The sequence below is a fragment of the Rhynchophorus ferrugineus genome, unplaced genomic scaffold (genome assembly GCF_030347505.1).
Source record: "Rhynchophorus ferrugineus isolate W39M unplaced genomic scaffold, kcgeb_rfMv2 rfM4, whole genome shotgun sequence".
In the NCBI taxonomy this organism is placed as follows: domain Eukaryota; kingdom Metazoa; phylum Arthropoda; class Insecta; order Coleoptera; family Curculionidae; genus Rhynchophorus; species Rhynchophorus ferrugineus.
Window position 1 is genome coordinate 22,942,256 of NW_027472583.1, and position 19,536 is coordinate 22,961,791.

Consider the following 19,536-nt stretch of genomic DNA (forward strand, 5'->3'; position numbering starts at 1 on the left):
CAAAAAGTCATTCTCGTTATATTTTACTTTTCTTCATTCTTTTGGAAGAGGAAAAGAAAGTAGATCAACTATATGGCCACAACGAAGTGAAATATGATTTTTGCTAAAAGAAGCTGCCAAAAGGAACTTGGAACACATGAAAATGTCAAAATTACTTTTGCTAATATGTACTATTTTTACAAGAATTTCTCGTGTTGGATAGGGATAAACGCAAATCGAAATCGAATTTCCCGCACATACTAACTTTATTTACAATACAACAATAACAAGAAATACGGATATATTGCTAGTGCTGATATTTCTTGTACGTTTATGTTACTAACATAATTATAGATATAATCATTCTGCTTTTCAGTTTCAATAAAATTAACTAATTAATTTCTGTTATAGAGTTATGCCCGCCAATATACAGCACCTCCACTCTAACGGTCAAGTGTAGGGAGGATATTACCCAAAACTTAATCCCATGTAATAGAGCCACCGATGGTACCATACTAACCTACGAGTGTGCAAAGTACTACGAAGCTGAGTCTCACAAGACAAGAACTTGCTCCGATGGCAATTGGGACTTCACTAGACCATCGTGCAAAACAGGTAGACCAGACCCTGCTGTTATTAATAATTACTTTTTCATCTTCATCCTACTCCAAAACTTAACCAGCCAAAATGAATTAATAAAAAGACTAAACCTTACGAATGATCCTCAAATCAATATTAGAATGGCAGAAACTCCCGATCCTGGTGCTATTTTTTTCCCCAATAACTGACAGCTTCGAGTAGCAAAATACGTATTTTATTTATATTTATTTATATGATATTTATATTCAGTTCGATATCGAATTGTATCCTTTTAATAGTCTGAGAATAAACAGTTCCTATTCCCATATTTATTTATTTACTTTTAAGGATTATTTATTGTAAACTTTCCAAACACAATTATCGATTTATATATACATATTGTGTTTAGAACAGTAGCTTTAACAAAATGTATCCCTAAACTAAATCAAGCTTCAAAAATTATACAGACTATGCACTGTATTATACGAGTTCCTTTATTAACATAATCATTATTTATATTTCAGCTATTTAAATAATCTTGCGAATTTTTTTAACGAAATAAATACTTATTTTGAAGTGCGCTTTCTTACTATTAACTGTTATTCTCCTCCTAGAGATGCGTAATTTTTATTTTAGTATGTGGAGAAAAGAAAGTGACAGCAGAGCCTTTAGTAGTCAACGGAAAAACCGTGGAGGCCGGGAACTATCCCTGGATGGCTGCACTTTATAGCAACAAAGACCAAAGACAGAATGTTTTCATCAATATTTGTGGAGGTTCTTTGTTATCGACAAGCATAGTTTTAACTGGTATGTTGATAATCAGCAGTGATTGAGCTACAATTATTGAGAATAAAGATATTGTGAACTGTGAAAGAATAGAGGTTATTTTCTAATAATGATTGATTAATATAATTCAAAACGAATCTATTGTCCAGAGAATTGGAATTGTCACGAGAAATGTTGGGTTTATATTCTGGGATCTAACTTTAACTACAGCATATATTAATTCAGTTTAAGAGAAAAAACAACTGGTCGATGCTCTTTACTTACTATTAACCTCAAAAGTATTAGCGTGAAAGAAGTTGTCCAAACTAATATCAAATTAGTAAAATTGCCGGCTAAACCTTTTTAAATTAAATAAGACAATGGTTAAGTATATTATTGTGAACAATGATTTTTAACACATTTAAAATAAATATCTTTAAACCTGTATCTGTCTTTCTGTTCTCAATAATTGTAGGTTGACCCTCGTACTAAATTCAAAAAGGGAAAAGTATTATTTTTTTGTGCTAAATTTACGGAGTTGCCAAGAAAATATTTAATAATATTTCAGTTCTGTAACAAAAAAATAAACTTAAATATATAGTGCTAAAATTTGTTAGGATTGATGATATATATATGACACCTATATGAAACATTATGGGACGGAACTTTCTGAATCACCAATCCATCAATCATTAATAATTTCAGTGATTTCAGCATTTTCTATTAATTTCTAGTAATTAATTGTCAATTAACAATTATCAAAATGAGTCAGCTGGTTCATTGAAATCTTAGTACAACAAATGTTATTATATCATCCAATCCTTTACTGATTATGATCTAAAATTCGATGTTTATTTGATATTCGCTGTAAAAATTACTGTATAAATAACATACATAATAATATTTCGAAGTTTTATTATTGATTTAGTTAATATATTATATGCTTGTATGTATTTTGATCAGCGATATATCTTGGTGAAAATGTGAAATGTCAATGTAAACGACTGTGAAACAACCTAACCTAAATATTAAATCCGATAGTTCTGACATTTCTTCATATAATAAAATAACCACAAACGAAGGAACGTTTGATTTGAGAAAATCTGCGACCAAAGCCCATTAAACATTTTAAAGAACGATCTGGAGAACCAAAAAAGTTTGAAGCTCGAATTCTCAGAGTGCTTTTAAGCAGTTCAAAAGTTGAATCAGCTGTTTCCAGAAGTTTGCACAAGATAGGAAATCTCATCAAATCATCCTCTTGATGACAAGGTTCGAGCAGCACGTTTCAAGAGTTGTGTAACAACCACTGTTTTGCCGAACCCATCATACAAGACGCCTTCGCATGGTTACTTGTACAAATCGATGCAACATAGGTTTAGCTGGCACACGATTTCAAAATACTGAAGAAATACGAAAATGTAATCATGATAGGCATGTAGTTACCAAATCAAAATTGTAATTTTCGGTACGCTATCGTCATGTTTACGGAAAAATGAAAATATTTTGTAAAAAATAGAAAAAAGTTTAATCAACAAATATTGCATCAACATTTTCTGAATAAATGTCTTTTTAAAATTAAAAAATAATCAGTATACATACAAGCGCCTAATATATTCTATTTTATTTATATATTCCGTCACCTCATCAAAAGCTAAAACTCATAAAAAAGATAGTAGCTTTGAGTTCAATTTCTTTCACTAGTACACTGTGATTTTATGCTACTAAATATTGTTTTTTAATTTTTTCTGTTAAAACTATCATTACATGTCATTAATATGTAATAATATTCTTTAACGTATTATGAATAATAATTTTTGAATTTGAGAAATGTTCTGACCTCAGTGTCAAAGAACTAACCTAACTTCACAATAAATTCTAATAATTTTCTAATGCCAATCAGAAACAGACCATATAACATATCATTTATAGGTCGTTCCTCGTTTTCAGTATCACTTAATGTCGTTACTGTATATGCCTCTTCAACTAATTCCTAGATGGAGTGCTCGATAATTAAATAGAACAAATATCATAAAAACTGTTGCAAGATGAACCTTACCCCAAATATAATATATATAAAAAGTACTTTTTCCTAAATTTATTTTATTATTTGTATGCAATTAACATTACTATTAATATTTTAGCTGCTCATTGTGTGGCATCGGATAAAAATGGAAAAATTTACCCAGCCAGATATTATCAAGTGGCTGCTGGAAAGTATTACAACAAGTATATGGATCCGCGAGACATTGAAACCGCCCAATACTCGGAAGTAAGATTAACTCCCAAATAGTTGGCAATAATGATTTCTGTCATATTTTTTTCCACTTTAGGTTGCTAAAATAGTGGTTCATGAAGATTACAGAGGTGATGCGCAGAACTTTCGTTCTGATATAGCTGTTCTCAAGTTATCTAAGACATTCGCCCTGTCAAAAGTTGTCCAGCCTGTCTGCTACTTAGGCATCAGTGATATTAATCTAGAAATCAATTCACTAGGAGTGGTAAGAGTATATAATATAGGCTATCTATAGCAAAATTTTCATTAAAATAGAATACTTCAATAGCCCGTTCAATAAAACAATGAACTCGCGTCATATAAATTTATGACGTCAAAATATCGCAATATCGCCACGTCAACTTTGAGTTTAAGATCGTTTTAGCTTTGACATATACCAACAAACTAATCTAAATAATATAATGAAACAAAAATTTACGTTATTAAATGTAATTTGTTTTAACATTATAGTACATCAAATGTATATATCATCGAAGGACTTAAATTATAGCTAGTTATATAGTGACAATTGTTTGTAGGTTATGGTAGCATTTTATTATATTTACATTTTCCTTCATAGCCCCTATGAGATAGAGTTCCAGGCGCATTTTTTAATGTAGTGGTATCCCCTGGAGGCCTAATCCGTCTAATGAACAATTATATATAAACAAGTAATATGTTTTACTTTTATTAGAGAACATATTTACATTTTACGCTTAATTCTTATTTCCTTCGATACAGCGTTTCCTTGTAAAGTCATTTTGATATCATTGTATTTCTCCTTAGTTTCTGCTGTTGCTACCTGTGTCAATCCTTCTTGACAGAACTATATTTAATAAAACAAGCAAAACAGTTAGTACTCCTTCACCCCTCGCCTTCCTCATCGGCCTATCTCGGTAATTGTCAGCATTACATCATACTCACACTCACATCCGGCAATATCAATCGGTCACTGTCCTGAGTCGCTATTCAAGTCAATAACTAAATTGTTAATTTCCAATATATTTAACACTTGTTGTCCAGTCTGCGTAACACAATTCCACCATTTGTCAATATTTTCGTTAATATGTCTGATGGAGCTCATCCAGACTAAAGAGATCATAAGAAAAAGAATAAATATCTTCCTATATAACCAGACAGTTCTTGCTTGTATATCAATCTCGACCTGCATGTGATAATTGTTTGGTACACCCCATATCAGTTCAATTGAATTGAATATGCAATGATAGGGAAGAAGATACAATACCCTATCGTTAGCCATCTGATCTACCGTTTATCTATTTTCAAACTCACTTATTTCTAAAAAAAATATAAAATATATAATAAAACCATTCCCGTTTCCAGCATGAAGAACAATATATCTGCGATGAATTATTCATAAATGCTGTGACTAACGAAACCTAATCGAATGTTCATTTCATTCAGATCATTTTGAAATATTCATGTTTTATCTTAAAACACATATTGAAATCCTAATATATATGATACTTTACAAACTAACACTTTCCTCTGGAATAATTGTATTAAATTATATTTATATTGAAAAAACTATTCACTATTTTTATACATTTCATAAATATTATCGCTGATAGAGCTAACAACAAGGTGATCTTTGTTCGCCACTCGCTTCGTATGAGGACGGTTTCATTTCGATTAATCCAAGATTATATTGTTTTTAATTTTTTGAGTTATTTTACAATACCCATACTAATATTCAGTTCAGCTGTAACATGCTAATAAACACATTTTACTGCCAAGAGGGTGCTTCCACGATCTCGTTCGTGTTCGAAGTAACTGACTAGAGACGTAATCTGTTTCTGACAGTGATTATCTAATGGCTTCGGCATTTTCATTCAGAATAACTATAAACAGCGATTTGAAATTTACATAAAAGCAAAGCTCCAAAAGAACGTTTGCCGATTTTTAATTTATAAATAATTGCAAATCATTTAAATTATTACATTACACATTAATCTACATCTCTAATGTTTGGAAGAATTTTGCAGACTTTTGACACGCCGGACAAATTTTGTAGGTTAATTCGGTTACATGTGCAAACGTATCAGACAGCATTGTGTCTCTTTTTAACTGGAATAAAATGAGAAAGAAAATATTGTCTGATTTTAATGAATTTAAATATTGCGATAGGCAATACATTAAACATGTTGTATAAATATGTTTTTCGTTGATCCGGATGGCTAAATAGAACCATAAAATATATCAAACGGTGTTAAATAATGTGACCTAGAGACTAATTTTTATCATGGCCTGATGCAGTACATGAATTGTTTTACCAGCCTACATTACTTCTTTCCATGATATAATTAAAAACGATCTGAATGAAATGTTATAAATACTTTATTTATTATTGAGCGGAGTTATTTTTTAACAAAAAAAGAGAGTTATTTATCATTCTTTATTTATCATTCCCAATTTTAATCTTTTTACCCTATTACATGAACAATCTTAAAAAATATCGTACCAAAATGCTATAATATTAATATACAATATATTGTTATTTACAAGCAAACTACCAAACATCAATAATAATCAATCTATAAAAAAATCAACAGCCGATAATCAATTTTAGTAGATAGTTTCCAACACTACATATATCCGTCCGAAAATAAATTCTAACCTGAAATTATATCAATCTCGAAATATTTCCCATATAATAATATCATAACATGAAACCCAGTGTACAAATTCTTAGTCCATATACCAGAAAGAAAATAAAAGTCTTAGCTCCACCGGGCGAGTGGGCAGGTGCCCATATTAGGACATGTACTTTTCAAATCTGATGGTTAGAATTCAAATAAAATTATTTATACTTTGTAAATCTCGCTATTGAAAAGGCATTGCGAAAAACGAGAATGCTATAATAAACTCATTGCTTGACTAGCTTCATGTTCATAGACGTAAATCATTTTCGATAATCACGTATAGTTTCTTTCAACCAGAAATGTGTACATTTTCACAATTAACGAAGACATCAATACGAAAATGAACTTCATGATTACATGAAAAATCAGCTTCAATTTATTGATGTTCAATAATCAATTTAACGAACTCTCTTCACTGTGCATGGTCACTAATTCATAAAACTTAACGACGTCTTTTACGTAGTGCTCCATTTTTTACCAAACTGAAAGTGTTAACTTAATATTTTTGTGTTGCCAACACCGACCTTAACAAAGAAACATTTTTATAAATATAATTTTTGTTGTTGTCCTAAATTTCAACAATCTGCCCAATAAGCAATAAGTATATGTTTTGTTATTTTCATTGTATAATGGCAATTAAAATATAGCTTCAGGATAAAAGACAGCTCCTAAACCTAACCAATGAACAACAACTTTATCCATCAAAGTACTGAGAGGCATTAGTGTATTGGTGTATCGTTTGTAAATAACAAGAGTCGTTTCACTAAAACCATTTTTAAAGCCATATACCAAATCCATCATGGAATTTTAACATGTCGTTTGGAGAACTCTGCAGGGGCAGAGATAGGTCCTTTGGTATAATGACTGTGTCATCATAAAATGTTCAAAATACTGTTTATTGTGTTGTTACTGAGTAGTTCCAAGACACTACCTTGCGTTGACTACCTGACGTATATTTAAATGTTGAGAATGTCTCTTCATGCGAACTCTAAATTTTCCTTCGAAAAGGCACGTGTAGAGAAATTGACCATAATTCAGCGGTAACAATTTGCCCATCTTGAGTGTCTCAAGATTTCAGGAATATTGCAGGGCAGTATTCATTTTCTTCAAACGCCTTTCCAATAACTGCTGTACACTTTGTCGATTATTGAGTGACCAACTCGAAATCTGATGTTTTAATAAGTGATTTAAGAAATTTTAATAGTCTAATATATTTTTAAAGTCTCTTAAGTAATTTCAATTTCGCAGACAGCAGCGCTGACAAATATGCTAAGATTGAGATGAATAATACTACACGAACTGCGCAACAACTATTCTTTTACGTCTTTTGACGCCATTTTGCCATTTTGAACTATTATTGATCTACTCCAGCTTAAAATATCAATCGACTATTCATCAAATCGATAATGGATTGTAAAATTATCTTAAGAAACCATTTATTTGGTATTATTAAAAGGAAACCAGATCCCCCCTATGTTATATCGAAAATTATTATTTAGTACCGAACGCTATTTTTTACAGGTGACAGGCTGGGGTTATACCACTGCAGTGTCAACAGTCGCGGATTCTCTAAAAGAACTAGAAATACCTTACAAGGATTATGACACTTGTGAAAAGGAGTTCAGTCAGGAATGGGCACTGAAATATTTCACCAGTGATAAGATGTGTGCGGGTTATTTCAATAAAAGTAAATAGATCAAACATTTCTCCTTATATGTTCCTAAGTGTCCGCTCTGTTTCAGACACCAGTGTTTGCAAAGGAGACTCAGGCGGCGCTTTGGTATTTCGACATCCCTTATCCCATCGGTTCTACGTACACGGAGTCGTGAGTGTCGGGCCTTCGTTCAAAAAAGACAGTCTAACGCACTGCGACATACAAAAAAGTGCATTGTTCACTAAAGTTGACACCTACTTTACCTGGCTTCAATCTAAGATATACATTCTTTCTAGAAACGATGCTTCTAGCTAAGGATTTTTCTTAGATAACAATTAAAGGTTTAACTCTATTTCGAATAAATGATAAAATATGTCTTTTATTTAAGCCCTTATAGTATTCAGTTTCTATCAGTTTAGTTTAAATAAGCATTTATTATTGAAAAATTGAATAGATATTGAAGATATTTTGATTAATAATTTTAAAAATCTTCATGAATTCTTACCTTACATTTTAATCTTACATTAGATATACTTAGTACTTCAGCTAAGTTAAGAGTGACACTATACAAGTTCTTAAGGCGAAATCTTGGATAAGTTCCTAAATAGATTTGAATTCGAGGCCATCGTTCAGTTCTTCGTTGGTTACGTAACGACAAACGTTGATAATTAAAAGAACTTTATTTTGGCGTCGTTGTATTAGTAGTTGATTGATGTTTTAACGCAACCCTATATTTACCTCATAGGTTCAAATTGGCTTTATCGTTGACTAATAAACCAATCTCTTTGATTTTAGATCAAATTGAATGTTCCGACTAACCAGTTCAGTTGTTTGATTTTGAGTATGATCTGCTCTGGTTTTTGTGTAATTTAATATTTCCAATTTAACCTGCTATCAAGATGGATACCGAGGCATTTAGTTGATTTTGTTTCGGGAATCGGACATCCGCAGAGTGATATAATTAGTTTTTTATCATTTCGCCGCAACACTAAATTAATATAATTAACAGATCATATTTGGAGTTAATAAGCTGTATTTTTCAGTCTTTATTATATTTGCAGATCTTGTTGACTGCCACTTGGATTTCTTTTACAGAATTGTATATTTTGCCATAACAAATGTGTCGTCTACAAAGGTTCTATTTCTTATATATCAGAAATATAGAGCAGATACAAGGGTAGTCCCAAGATACTACCTTGTGGAACACCAGCCGAAATAGGTTTAGGCATTAAGAACTCCTCTTCATGCGAAACTTGAAAAGATATGACCGCAGCAGTTGATAATAGTTCTTCGGTAACAATTTGCAGATTTTTAGATCATCTTGTAGATTAGTCCCAAAGACCACACCCAGTCAGAAGACTGTGAGAAGTCCAGAAATATTGCAGGACAGTATTTCTTTTCTCCAAACGCCTTTTCAATCACCGCTTTTACTCTGTATACTTGGGCGACTGACGTTTATTAACAGTCAAATAATGTTTATATTGCAAGTAGTAAAATGGGCCTGTAATATCCGACTTGTTCTGTCGATTATTAAGCTTAATTATTAGTGCCACCTTAAAACATTTCGGAACATGCTTCAATCTCAAACAGGCATTGAATATATATGTCAAAATGATAATTTCTTTTTGTGGCAGTTCTGTTAATAATCCAGGTAAGGAAAACCATATGAGTGTGAATTTAAGTGTAAGAAAAATTTGGTATCAACATCTGAATCCTAAAATCTAAACATTAAATAATATAATTATCAATTTTCTAAATTACCTGTTCAAAATTGATCTGCCTAGTGCAAAATGTATCCAAAACCAGAACAAGATCCCAGACCTCCGTTCAGAAGTTACTTATTTTTTGAGTAATAAAATGTGTAGGATAGAGCAGTGGCGCATGTAGTGTAAGCGAATGCCAGTTTAGAAGTATATCATTCTTCCAGTTTTTTTAATTATTCGACATATCATGAAGAATCTGGGTCGGTTATTCAATCAGTCTTAGTAGGAACTCGCCCTAAAGATTTAATACGTAACAATTGTGAAATATTCACTAATTTTGTAATAAACTAAATTAGTTAGGTTAGGTTATTTAACATATTAATAGTTGGCAATTTTGCCAATATATATTGCTGAACAAAGTAAACGTCTAATATTATAACTACACAACATTTCTAAAGCTCTCAATAAACAACAAATTATTGCTTATTATTGAAAAGTACTATGGACGTTAATTCACCGTAATTTGTCGTCTTTAATCTATTAAAAGCAAATGTTTATCAATAGCATTGTTGTGTAGCAAGTTATTTCTATTTCTTCTATCGATTTTCTTCATAGCATGTTTGTGATCTGCGGATATTTTGTAAGTGCATGAAATGCGTTTTTTACCAAACTAGAGCGAGAATTTGTGTTAAGCGGCTGTAAAATCAATAGAATTTCTGCAGATTCAAGGCACACGTCTATTCTGTGCTCTAAAATTGTTTCTTCAGGTTATTCACAGCAAACCAGCCTACCAATTGGAACTAGCTTATATAGACTTTTTAGGTATCATTACCGGAAAGGCCGTTTAGTCCTCGTATTCTGACGCATCCAACTGTCATACGTGATTCAGTTTTTATCACCAAATATGACATTTTTCAGAAATGGCTTCATTTCTGACTCCATTCAGCTATAAATATATAAAATAAATAATATGTCTGCCGCTCTCAGCCCATAAAAAATCCGTACATCGAGCTTTTTGTAAATGGGTCAAAAGTAGTTTTGTGGTTAATGTCTAGCTCCAATGTAGAAGAACTGAAGAAGTAAAAGGTTCTTCAAGTAATTTACAAATTCAAAGAAGCCAAAATCTATATCTGACTTTATATATAAATACAAGACCTTTCCATATCATAATGATTTGTTTTAAAGAACACATAATACAACTATTTTTCACCATTGTTCTTTAAACCCAAATCTTTTATTTCTTCAAGTTTTAAAAGTAAATGGTAAACACTAGTTTAAGAAATGTTTCTCTTGTCTTATGTAATCTTAGGTATTTGCAGATATCCTCGTTTCTAATATGCTATGGAGAGTCGATAAGATTTCTTAGAACTTTATTTTGATATGTTTGACCATTGATAATTGCACACTATAAGTCATATACTACACAATTTGTTGTATGGTGAGATATTGTTCAAACCACCACCACATTTGTTAGGACTTATGTAAAGTTCTGCCGGTTTCTCTTTAATAGGCTCTTTCCATCTGACTTGTCAAATATGTTGCTGTGTTTGCATATGAAGTTACTATAGAGCCAATTGTCACTGACAGATAATACTTCATATAATTTAGTTTATTCCTGTTAATTGAATGAACTCAAATGACAAAAGCCTTATTATATCTCTAAATCCCTAACTACTGATATTTCTAATAATTACAGGTTTAAAATACAAGATCTACTATTTTCCCTTAAAATACTATAGAAGCCTTTATGGAAGGAATCACTTACACATGACCGCGAATGTAGTATCAGTAGCGAGCTATATATATTTATATTTATATATATATATATATATATATATACATACATATATATATATATATATATATATATATATATATATACCGAAGACCGCAAATTTAGATCTAGAGATAACTAGATTATTAGTTTCCGTTAGGAAAATTTCCATAATTCTTATTAAGATAAAACACTTTATCTTCTGTTTGGATTTTTTCAACAAATTCCAAATAAAAATAGCTTGGTTGTGGTGTTTCTTAATATCTCCGGAAATCTAATTAAAATTTAATACATTCGTAAGCAAATCTGATATAATTTAAATTGAATTTAAAGTAAGCTTTTAATTTAATTTGTTTTTTTCCACAGTAAATAATTTTCAGTTATAACAAGGGAGCCATTGATTTACTACAACAATTTTGAAGAGAACCACTTCACCCCCTGTGTAAGGGAAAATAAGAATATCTACACCTCCGATCTCCTGTATAATATTTATTGCGTAAGAATTTGAAAGACACAAGATACATTTTTGGTTTTTTAATTTTTATTTGTCAAAGAAATAATTTTTAGCAACGTCCATTTATACGTATGTTACAAAGGAACTAGTAACTTATTTTTTGGTAATAATAAACTTTTGGTATGTAGCGACCTTGAAGCATATCAAATTTTACATTGTGGAATAACGATCTACAAAATACCCAAAAATATAATCCAGATGTTGAACACGGGCGGGATGCCAACAGCGCCAGAGACATTTATCGGTCAGTTCAGACATACTACCATTGACCGCCCAAGCTTCGTCATCAGGTAAACCCAGCGCCGCTTTCTTTTATCTATTTGTATTTTCCACATTTTATATTACATCAATAAATAGCGGTCACATCATGTAAACCATAACTGTTTCATTTCATCGTACTTCCATTCACTGAGCCACATAATTTACCCTAAAGGTAATAAGATTTTATTCTTTATCAGTCATCTTTACGTACAATTTTGATTCACTGGATCATTCATCAAAATCCGTTTAGAAAGTGGATGTGGAGCCACTAGAACATCTCGGATAATTGGTATCGCTTCTAGTTCGTTGTTCAGAATTGGAACGTCGTCAAAGTCCACCCATTCACACAGAACAAAATTTGTTTTCTTCGCCTTAAATATAGGGCTAAATCTTAATATTTGAAATACAGCCGTGAAGGTACTCTGCCATTCTCGGCACAAAGTACTTAGAGCATACTGAACAAGTTCTTCCTACGAGCGTATCTTGTATTGATGGACAACAGTCTTGAATGGAGCCTCAAATTACATGTTTAAAGGCTATCACACCAACAAAGACGCAAAGTAATCTAATGATTTAACGTCCTTTGGGGCGAGAAACATAAGCGAAGTTTCACACCAAAATGAACGTAGTGGAGAAAAAATCCCTTATTAAGAATTTTACTAATGCCACTCCTTATATCACCACAGCATTTTTTATCGGTGCGTTTTGTAATTTGAAAAGGGCATTGAGACTCTTAGATATGTTTGTATATTTCATTGTCTGATTGCAAATAACGTTTTTCAACTCTAAATAAGAATTGCTAGTTGTCTACGTTACATTAACTTCAGGTTTACATCGAGATGGTTGCCGAAAGTTTTAAGAGTATTTTCAATATAAAATCAGAAATGTATCCGATATATAACATGTCATAACTAATATATAATAACTGTCTGTATATTAAAAAATGCTAAAATAACTATCTCAAGAACTAGCATTCATTAAACTTCTTAAAAAGGCATTTAATTAAAAGTAATTTCGTTTAAGTTTTAATAATCAACAAACTATTGATAAGTTTAAATTACTACACCACTAAACACTGTAATATCATTAGGTATCGAAAATAAGATTATTTGCAGAACTATAATAAAAAACATAATAAACTTTAAATTATGCCAGATAACCCAATTTAAAATTGCAACAGTTATCAAGGTCGCAGAGACAGCTCAAACTTTTCATTACCAAACGATTGGGAAGAAATACAGTTCCGTCAACTTGTCTTTTGTTTTCATAGTTTCTGTTAATCCGAGATGCATCATCAACGGTTAAAACTATGGTTTTCTCGTCTGAACTGCCTGTGGTAAGTCTTCCAACGAACGACGAAATATTGAAACTAGTTGCCTAGTAACTAGTAAATATGCGGTCCTTTTACAAGTTGCACCAACCCCCCATCTGGTGTCCCCTCTCGGTCGTCCGACTCCGTAATAATTCCACGTGACATTAACCATTAATGACCATTAACCAAATTAAGGTAAAACTCTTGTAACATTATTGCCAATACTTTAAACATAATTTCATTACGGTATAACTGGACTATCGTTTAAAAAATGTATATTACAAACAGTAGCCGAACAACTGTCAAGTGTCGATTGAACCTCCTGGTAAATGAGACTAAATTGCTGGAGGTTAGTGTGAAAAATTTTCTGTTAAAGTTCTCCAACTTCACTGGTGTACGCTACCGTTGTGCGCATACCTATTTGCTGTGTTGACCCTCCGAAACGAAAATGATTTTGTTTGATCATTTTCGCTAAAATCAACGCGCATGCAACAATCAATCAATGCACTTTGCATAGTTCCAATGTTCGCCACAATGACTTTCAGCGCTTGGCGACGAATAGAACGCTGTTCCAGGAGCCGCGGATCTGGCCAACAAATTTGAGCGAACGTGGGAAAAATTGGCAGGATTATGAATGACATATGTTTTGGTTTCGAGAAAATAATCCTGATTTTCCTTGTAATTTAATTATTACTATAAAGATGTCTTTGAATGAAAATGTCTATTAATGATTAATAATAATACATATTATTATATAAAAACCTAATTAAAAACACGAAAAATTACAATATTTATATTTTACTTGCAGGAATCTTATTATGATATCTGAAATAATATTTAATTTTCATTTCTATTTTGCAAATGGTAATTAACAAAAAAACCTGCCAAAATTATGAATTGTTTTTTTTATCTTTCATTGAAAAGAATTACTAAAATGTATTAATACTTTCCATAGTAAAAAATTTGTAAAATAATATGGAAAAAGTATTTCACAACTGGCGAGAGGAAAGGTATTTAATAATAATCTCATATAAAATATTTATTAACAATATGAAAATATTAAGTTTTCCAACTAATTTTATTTAATTCATAGAACAATGCAAACATTTTAAAATGTAACGAACACATCAACATGTAAAAATAACCACCCATTAAACACACTATACTCAACAATCGCTTTTTAGCTTCTTTCCAAAAAGAACCATATCATCGACATAAAATATAAAGTAAAACTCTTTAAACACAGTAGTTTTAGAGAAAAGCGTCACTTACCTTTGTTATTCTTTAGACATCAGATATATCCTTGTTTCAAGATGTTACTCTTTCATTTTTTCCAAGATATGTGCTTGTTAGCAAGTTTATTTCTTATTTTATAATTTGAAAATATACTAGCATAATATCCTTTTATAAGGACTGTGGCTCTTCCATCCAAATCATCTTGCATTGATCAGCTTTTGTTTTTTCATACTAATAACATTTCATGCTAATAATCATACTAACTTTTCATACTTAGCCATTGCGTCTGAAATAATTTAAACCCAATTAAAAAATATTTCGCCTTCAAAATATTAATTAAATATATACAAAATATATCACGCAGTAAATACAAATTCATACCTGTTTAATAATTTCTGTCTATATCATTGACGGATGAAATTGTCTGATGACTCTATTTATACATTTTGTGCCACCAAATAAGGATAATATTCTTAATTTAAGGTTTTATTACATCTACCTCATAATGAAATTTACACATATTCCTTCTTTACATATATCTTTTCTCTTGGGACTAAATATATCTTCTGTTGAATTATTATAGAATTACAATAGTCATTAATAATAATAGAATTGCAAATGTTTGAAATCTCTTCACGAATCTATAAATAGAATACTAAAGCCGTATAAATATCTTTTTTCTTACCATAAACTTGAAACGAGTTGAATTTCAATATTATTCGTATTTTCTTTCCGGTTATACTTAATAATTTAATACTCTTTTAAAAACGATTAGACGGTACATATTATTTTACCAATAAACATTGCTTTTTAGGAAAAATATTTTCGCGCAGACCCGGAATGTTCGCTTCGTTCAACTCTGTACTCACCGTTAGGGAACAGGCCACGCAATATACGTTAAATAATGTTTAAAGAACTATTGTGACTAAATTAAGTACATTTAAGCAAATAATTTAAGTGGTCATAAAGAAGGTAATGAATATTGAGTAATAATGTTATTTCAAAAAAATATTGCTTTTTGCTGTGGACGTTGAAAGTATCTCTTCACTTAGAATAACCCATATATATAATGGAAGATCAAGGTCGAGGATATAATGCAATAATTAATCTAACAACCGGAATTTGATGTAATAAATAATAAATCTTCAAGAAACCGTCTCATGCAACATATGAATAAATATAATTGACTACGGCTTAATTAATTTTAAACTATTTACATTAGATGGTATAATCTGTAATACTATATGTGCAGCATACACCCTCAAACAACATATTTAAAAAACAAGATACCATTATCAGAACTTTTCATTTTCTTCACTAATTCATTAAAATCAACGATTGTTTAGTAAGTGTGTTAAGGTGCACAATATTCCTTCAATAAAAACATAAAAGTATTGCTACAGCATAGATATATTTTATTCTGAATTAGGCATTTAGGTAGTTTCTTCCGAACCGTAAAGTCTCTTACTGAGACATTCATCTGCAAAATATTAAGGGCTTTAGTTATACCCAGAAAAACCGATAGTTATTTTAGATTGCAAAAATGGTTTAATTCTTGTGATCATGCCTGGATAAAATCATAGAATAAAGAAAGATAAAAGACGATCTCCTATATATAAAGCTGCTACCAAGTTTTGTGCGTCTTAGCAACAAGAAATTAAAGGAAGTATTTTAATTTTTAACAATCGTATCTAAAAACTAGTTGACATTTAAATGAAACATATATATTCAAAACTTGAATGATTTTTTTTCATTAACCCAATAATATAATTTTAAATTAGAATATACTAAACTCTTTATTGTTTAAGATATTTATTTATTACTAAATTGTTGAGTCACCATTAGATTAACCAATAGAATTGTAGAGTATCTGAATAGTCTCTGAATGTTGCTCCTTTCTTGTGCCAAATCATCCGTTACTCGTTTCAATCGCGTTGGTGATGGAAATCTACTCCGCACACTCTGCTCTAAAACTCTCCATAACGTTTCGATTATGTTGACATCTGGTGATTGCTCTGGCCAAACAAGACTGTTGATGATATCTGATGCTCCTAAGACCAAGTATGAAACTTTTTGACTTTGCGTATAGATGCAGTATCAGCTTGGAATAGCATGCAACAAGATGTTACAGTACATGAAAGGTGTTTATATTATTTTGTGTATACTCTGTATATCTAACCATATCTTCTTCATTCAACATTAAATAAAAATTTTAATATATAACATTCATAGTAAAATTGTTTCTAAAAGTTTTTTTGTTTAATAACTTGTAATTTTCACTTTTCAAATTTCTCAGTTTGCTCCCTTGAAAAAAATATAGTATTTGTGTACTAACTTCTGAAACTTCTGATTCCAATAGTAAACTTTTTGTTCGGTTAACTTTGCGGTATCTGTGAATAACATAATATTAAATATTTCAATTTAATTATGTGCATGCATTAATTATATCTTGGTAATATAAAATATAATATACAATATAATATACAATATAACTTATAAAGAAGCTCGTAAGATAGAGAAGGAACAGAATAGACCTGAGATTTTAGAAACAACCACAAGAAATAATCTAGTAGTGTCACATGATATTGATGACCAATTCACGACAATTACGAGAGATAATCATATTTTCAAATTATTAAGAATATCAACCATGATATGTGTTATGTTGTACTAGCATCATCGTATAGACGACATGTGGTGTCAGTCATGTTTTCTAAGTCAATATCGTTCAATTTGAGCCAAAATCGATTTTCGCCATTGACTAACTGGGAAAATACGGATCACTGATGAGGTGAGTCCTAAATTTCCACCAAGCAATAACTTCTGTGAATAGATTACTACCCGGCGAACTTTATGTGTCAACGTCATTTCATATATAGCAGTTATTCTTATTAACATTCAACTTCCATTTATCAAACAACCAGTTCATCCAAAAATGTACCTTGTCGCTAAATATAAGCTGAAACAAAAGCTGGTTATATAATCAATATAATACATAATATACTTTAAACAAAAAAATTGAACCGACTTAAAAAAATTGATAAGAAGAGAAGGAACTCACTAAAGAGAACAAAATAATCACACACGTTTTAATACAAAAAAAAAACGTTTTAAAATAAAATATGTATATAGATAATAATTGTCGTAATTACTTAGTGATAATAAACAAAAACCTTATTTAACCTATCCACTACACGTACATATATTCTAATTTTGTCTGTATTATATACACACATAATTTAACTTAATACCTACCTAAACCTATTTGTCTATTTATAATATTATATTAACTATTACAAACTGACTACTTTGACGTCGGTGCCGAACCTAAAGAATTATATTAATTTAGATTTGTTTTGTAGGTAATTAAATTTTTTCTATATGTCACAAAATTATATTATTAATTTTTGTATTGTTTGGTTTCGGTAGCGACTTCAAAGATCAGTTGGCAATAATTACTGTTTTAATAAGTTTCACTACTTTTAATTTTTAGTCAGTTCCTTATTTATTTTTTGAAGTGGATTCAATTTTTTTATTACAAATATTTTATTTAACGCTTTCTAGTGTTAGATATTTACTCAATAAACCAGGCAGTTATTTTATTTAACATTACATTTGGTAAGCCAACTAAAGGTGCAGCCCGTACGAGAAAAAATAGAAATAAAGAGACAATGATTGAAAATAAGGAGCGCCTCAGGCCCCTGGGTCCGCTATCTAACCTAGGTGATTTAACAATTTTTTTAATTAAACAACAAGAAAAAGTAATTGTCGACGCTGGGAATCGAACAAGCAACTTCTATTTAGGAGCTAAACGCTTTAACCTTTACACCATAGAAACAGTCGTCTACAATATAGGTGTTATATGCTATGGTTCGTGATTAAAAAGCAAACTGGTTTTGCATTAAACTACTTCCGATTTTCCGTCACATCAGCTCAGCAGTAACATTATACCCAAATATCTGATTATTTTCGATAAAAAAATATGTGAAAACTTTTTTCTTCCTTTCTCCTTCGAATAAAAGGGACCACCTTCGAATAAAAGAAGAATATTGAAAAGCGGCCCAAAATTGACGGGGAAATCTGCGAATACACATATATTGTAATAAAATGTATTAAAAAACAATGACTACAATCAGAAATAACAAGAAAACAGTGTATTACTATTCTGTATCATAATGCCAACTTTTGAAATAAATATTCATTATTTCGCCTAAACAATACTATATTCATGTTGAAAACACTCAGTATAACCAGCTCAATGGAATTTCCAGTATGCAAATGAAATTTCAAGTAAACATAATATTTATCTGACCGAGACAAAAGCAATAAGTAGCAGGCTCATAGGATTTCAATGCACATTCTTTTGAGAATTTCTGAAAAACATTAACTGAGAAGTAAGCATCTGCAGCAGATGCGGTAAAAAATATGACCACAGTTCTATTATATCGATCGCTAACGCTTTTAGTAGTATGTGAGTGCATTTTTTTTCGATGGTGGATCATTTATAATTATTTATTTACGTTATCAGATTCATTCATATCGAATATATACGGAGTATTATCTCCAGCTATCCCGGTAACTTACAATCACAGCTCGACACGGATCAAAAGAGAAGATACAAAAAGTAATGAAAAAGGGTAAGTGTAAACATAAAATAATAACGTATTAACTATTTTAAATTTAAATTATTTTTATATTAACAATTACTGGTACAATCTAATGAATAATTAATTCAACGAGTCACTTTATTTATGTTTATTTTGTTTATTATAACAATGTCAGGTGCCATCTGACATTCTAATTAGAAACTTACCATTGTTGCCC

The 19,536-nt window shown here is 30.7% G+C and overlaps 1 protein-coding gene and 1 long non-coding RNA gene across 2 annotated transcripts in view; one reads left to right on the top strand and one right to left on the bottom strand.

The window, feature by feature from the left end:
* LOC143196326 (ovochymase) overlaps nt 1-19,536 on the top strand; it is a 47,396-nt gene that overhangs the window by 13,707 nt on the left and 14,153 nt on the right. Inside the window, exons 8-15 of the mRNA XM_076403991.1 lie at nt 391-594; nt 1,195-1,365; nt 3,465-3,592; nt 3,654-3,821; nt 7,780-7,945; nt 8,001-8,225; nt 19,112-19,183; nt 19,241-19,349. Coding sequence (XP_076260106.1) covers nt 391-594; nt 1,195-1,365; nt 3,465-3,592; nt 3,654-3,821; nt 7,780-7,945; nt 8,001-8,225; nt 19,112-19,183; nt 19,241-19,349 — 1,243 coding nt within the window. The remainder of the gene's footprint in view (nt 1-390; nt 595-1,194; nt 1,366-3,464; nt 3,593-3,653; nt 3,822-7,779; nt 7,946-8,000; nt 8,226-19,111; nt 19,184-19,240; nt 19,350-19,536) is intronic.
* Nucleotides 4,116-4,659, bottom strand: LOC143195598 (uncharacterized). Its single transcript, XR_013005561.1, has 3 exons — nt 4,520-4,659; nt 4,303-4,421; nt 4,116-4,241 (listed from the first exon to the last, which is right to left on the bottom strand). It is a non-coding gene; the product is annotated as an uncharacterized LOC143195598 (long non-coding RNA).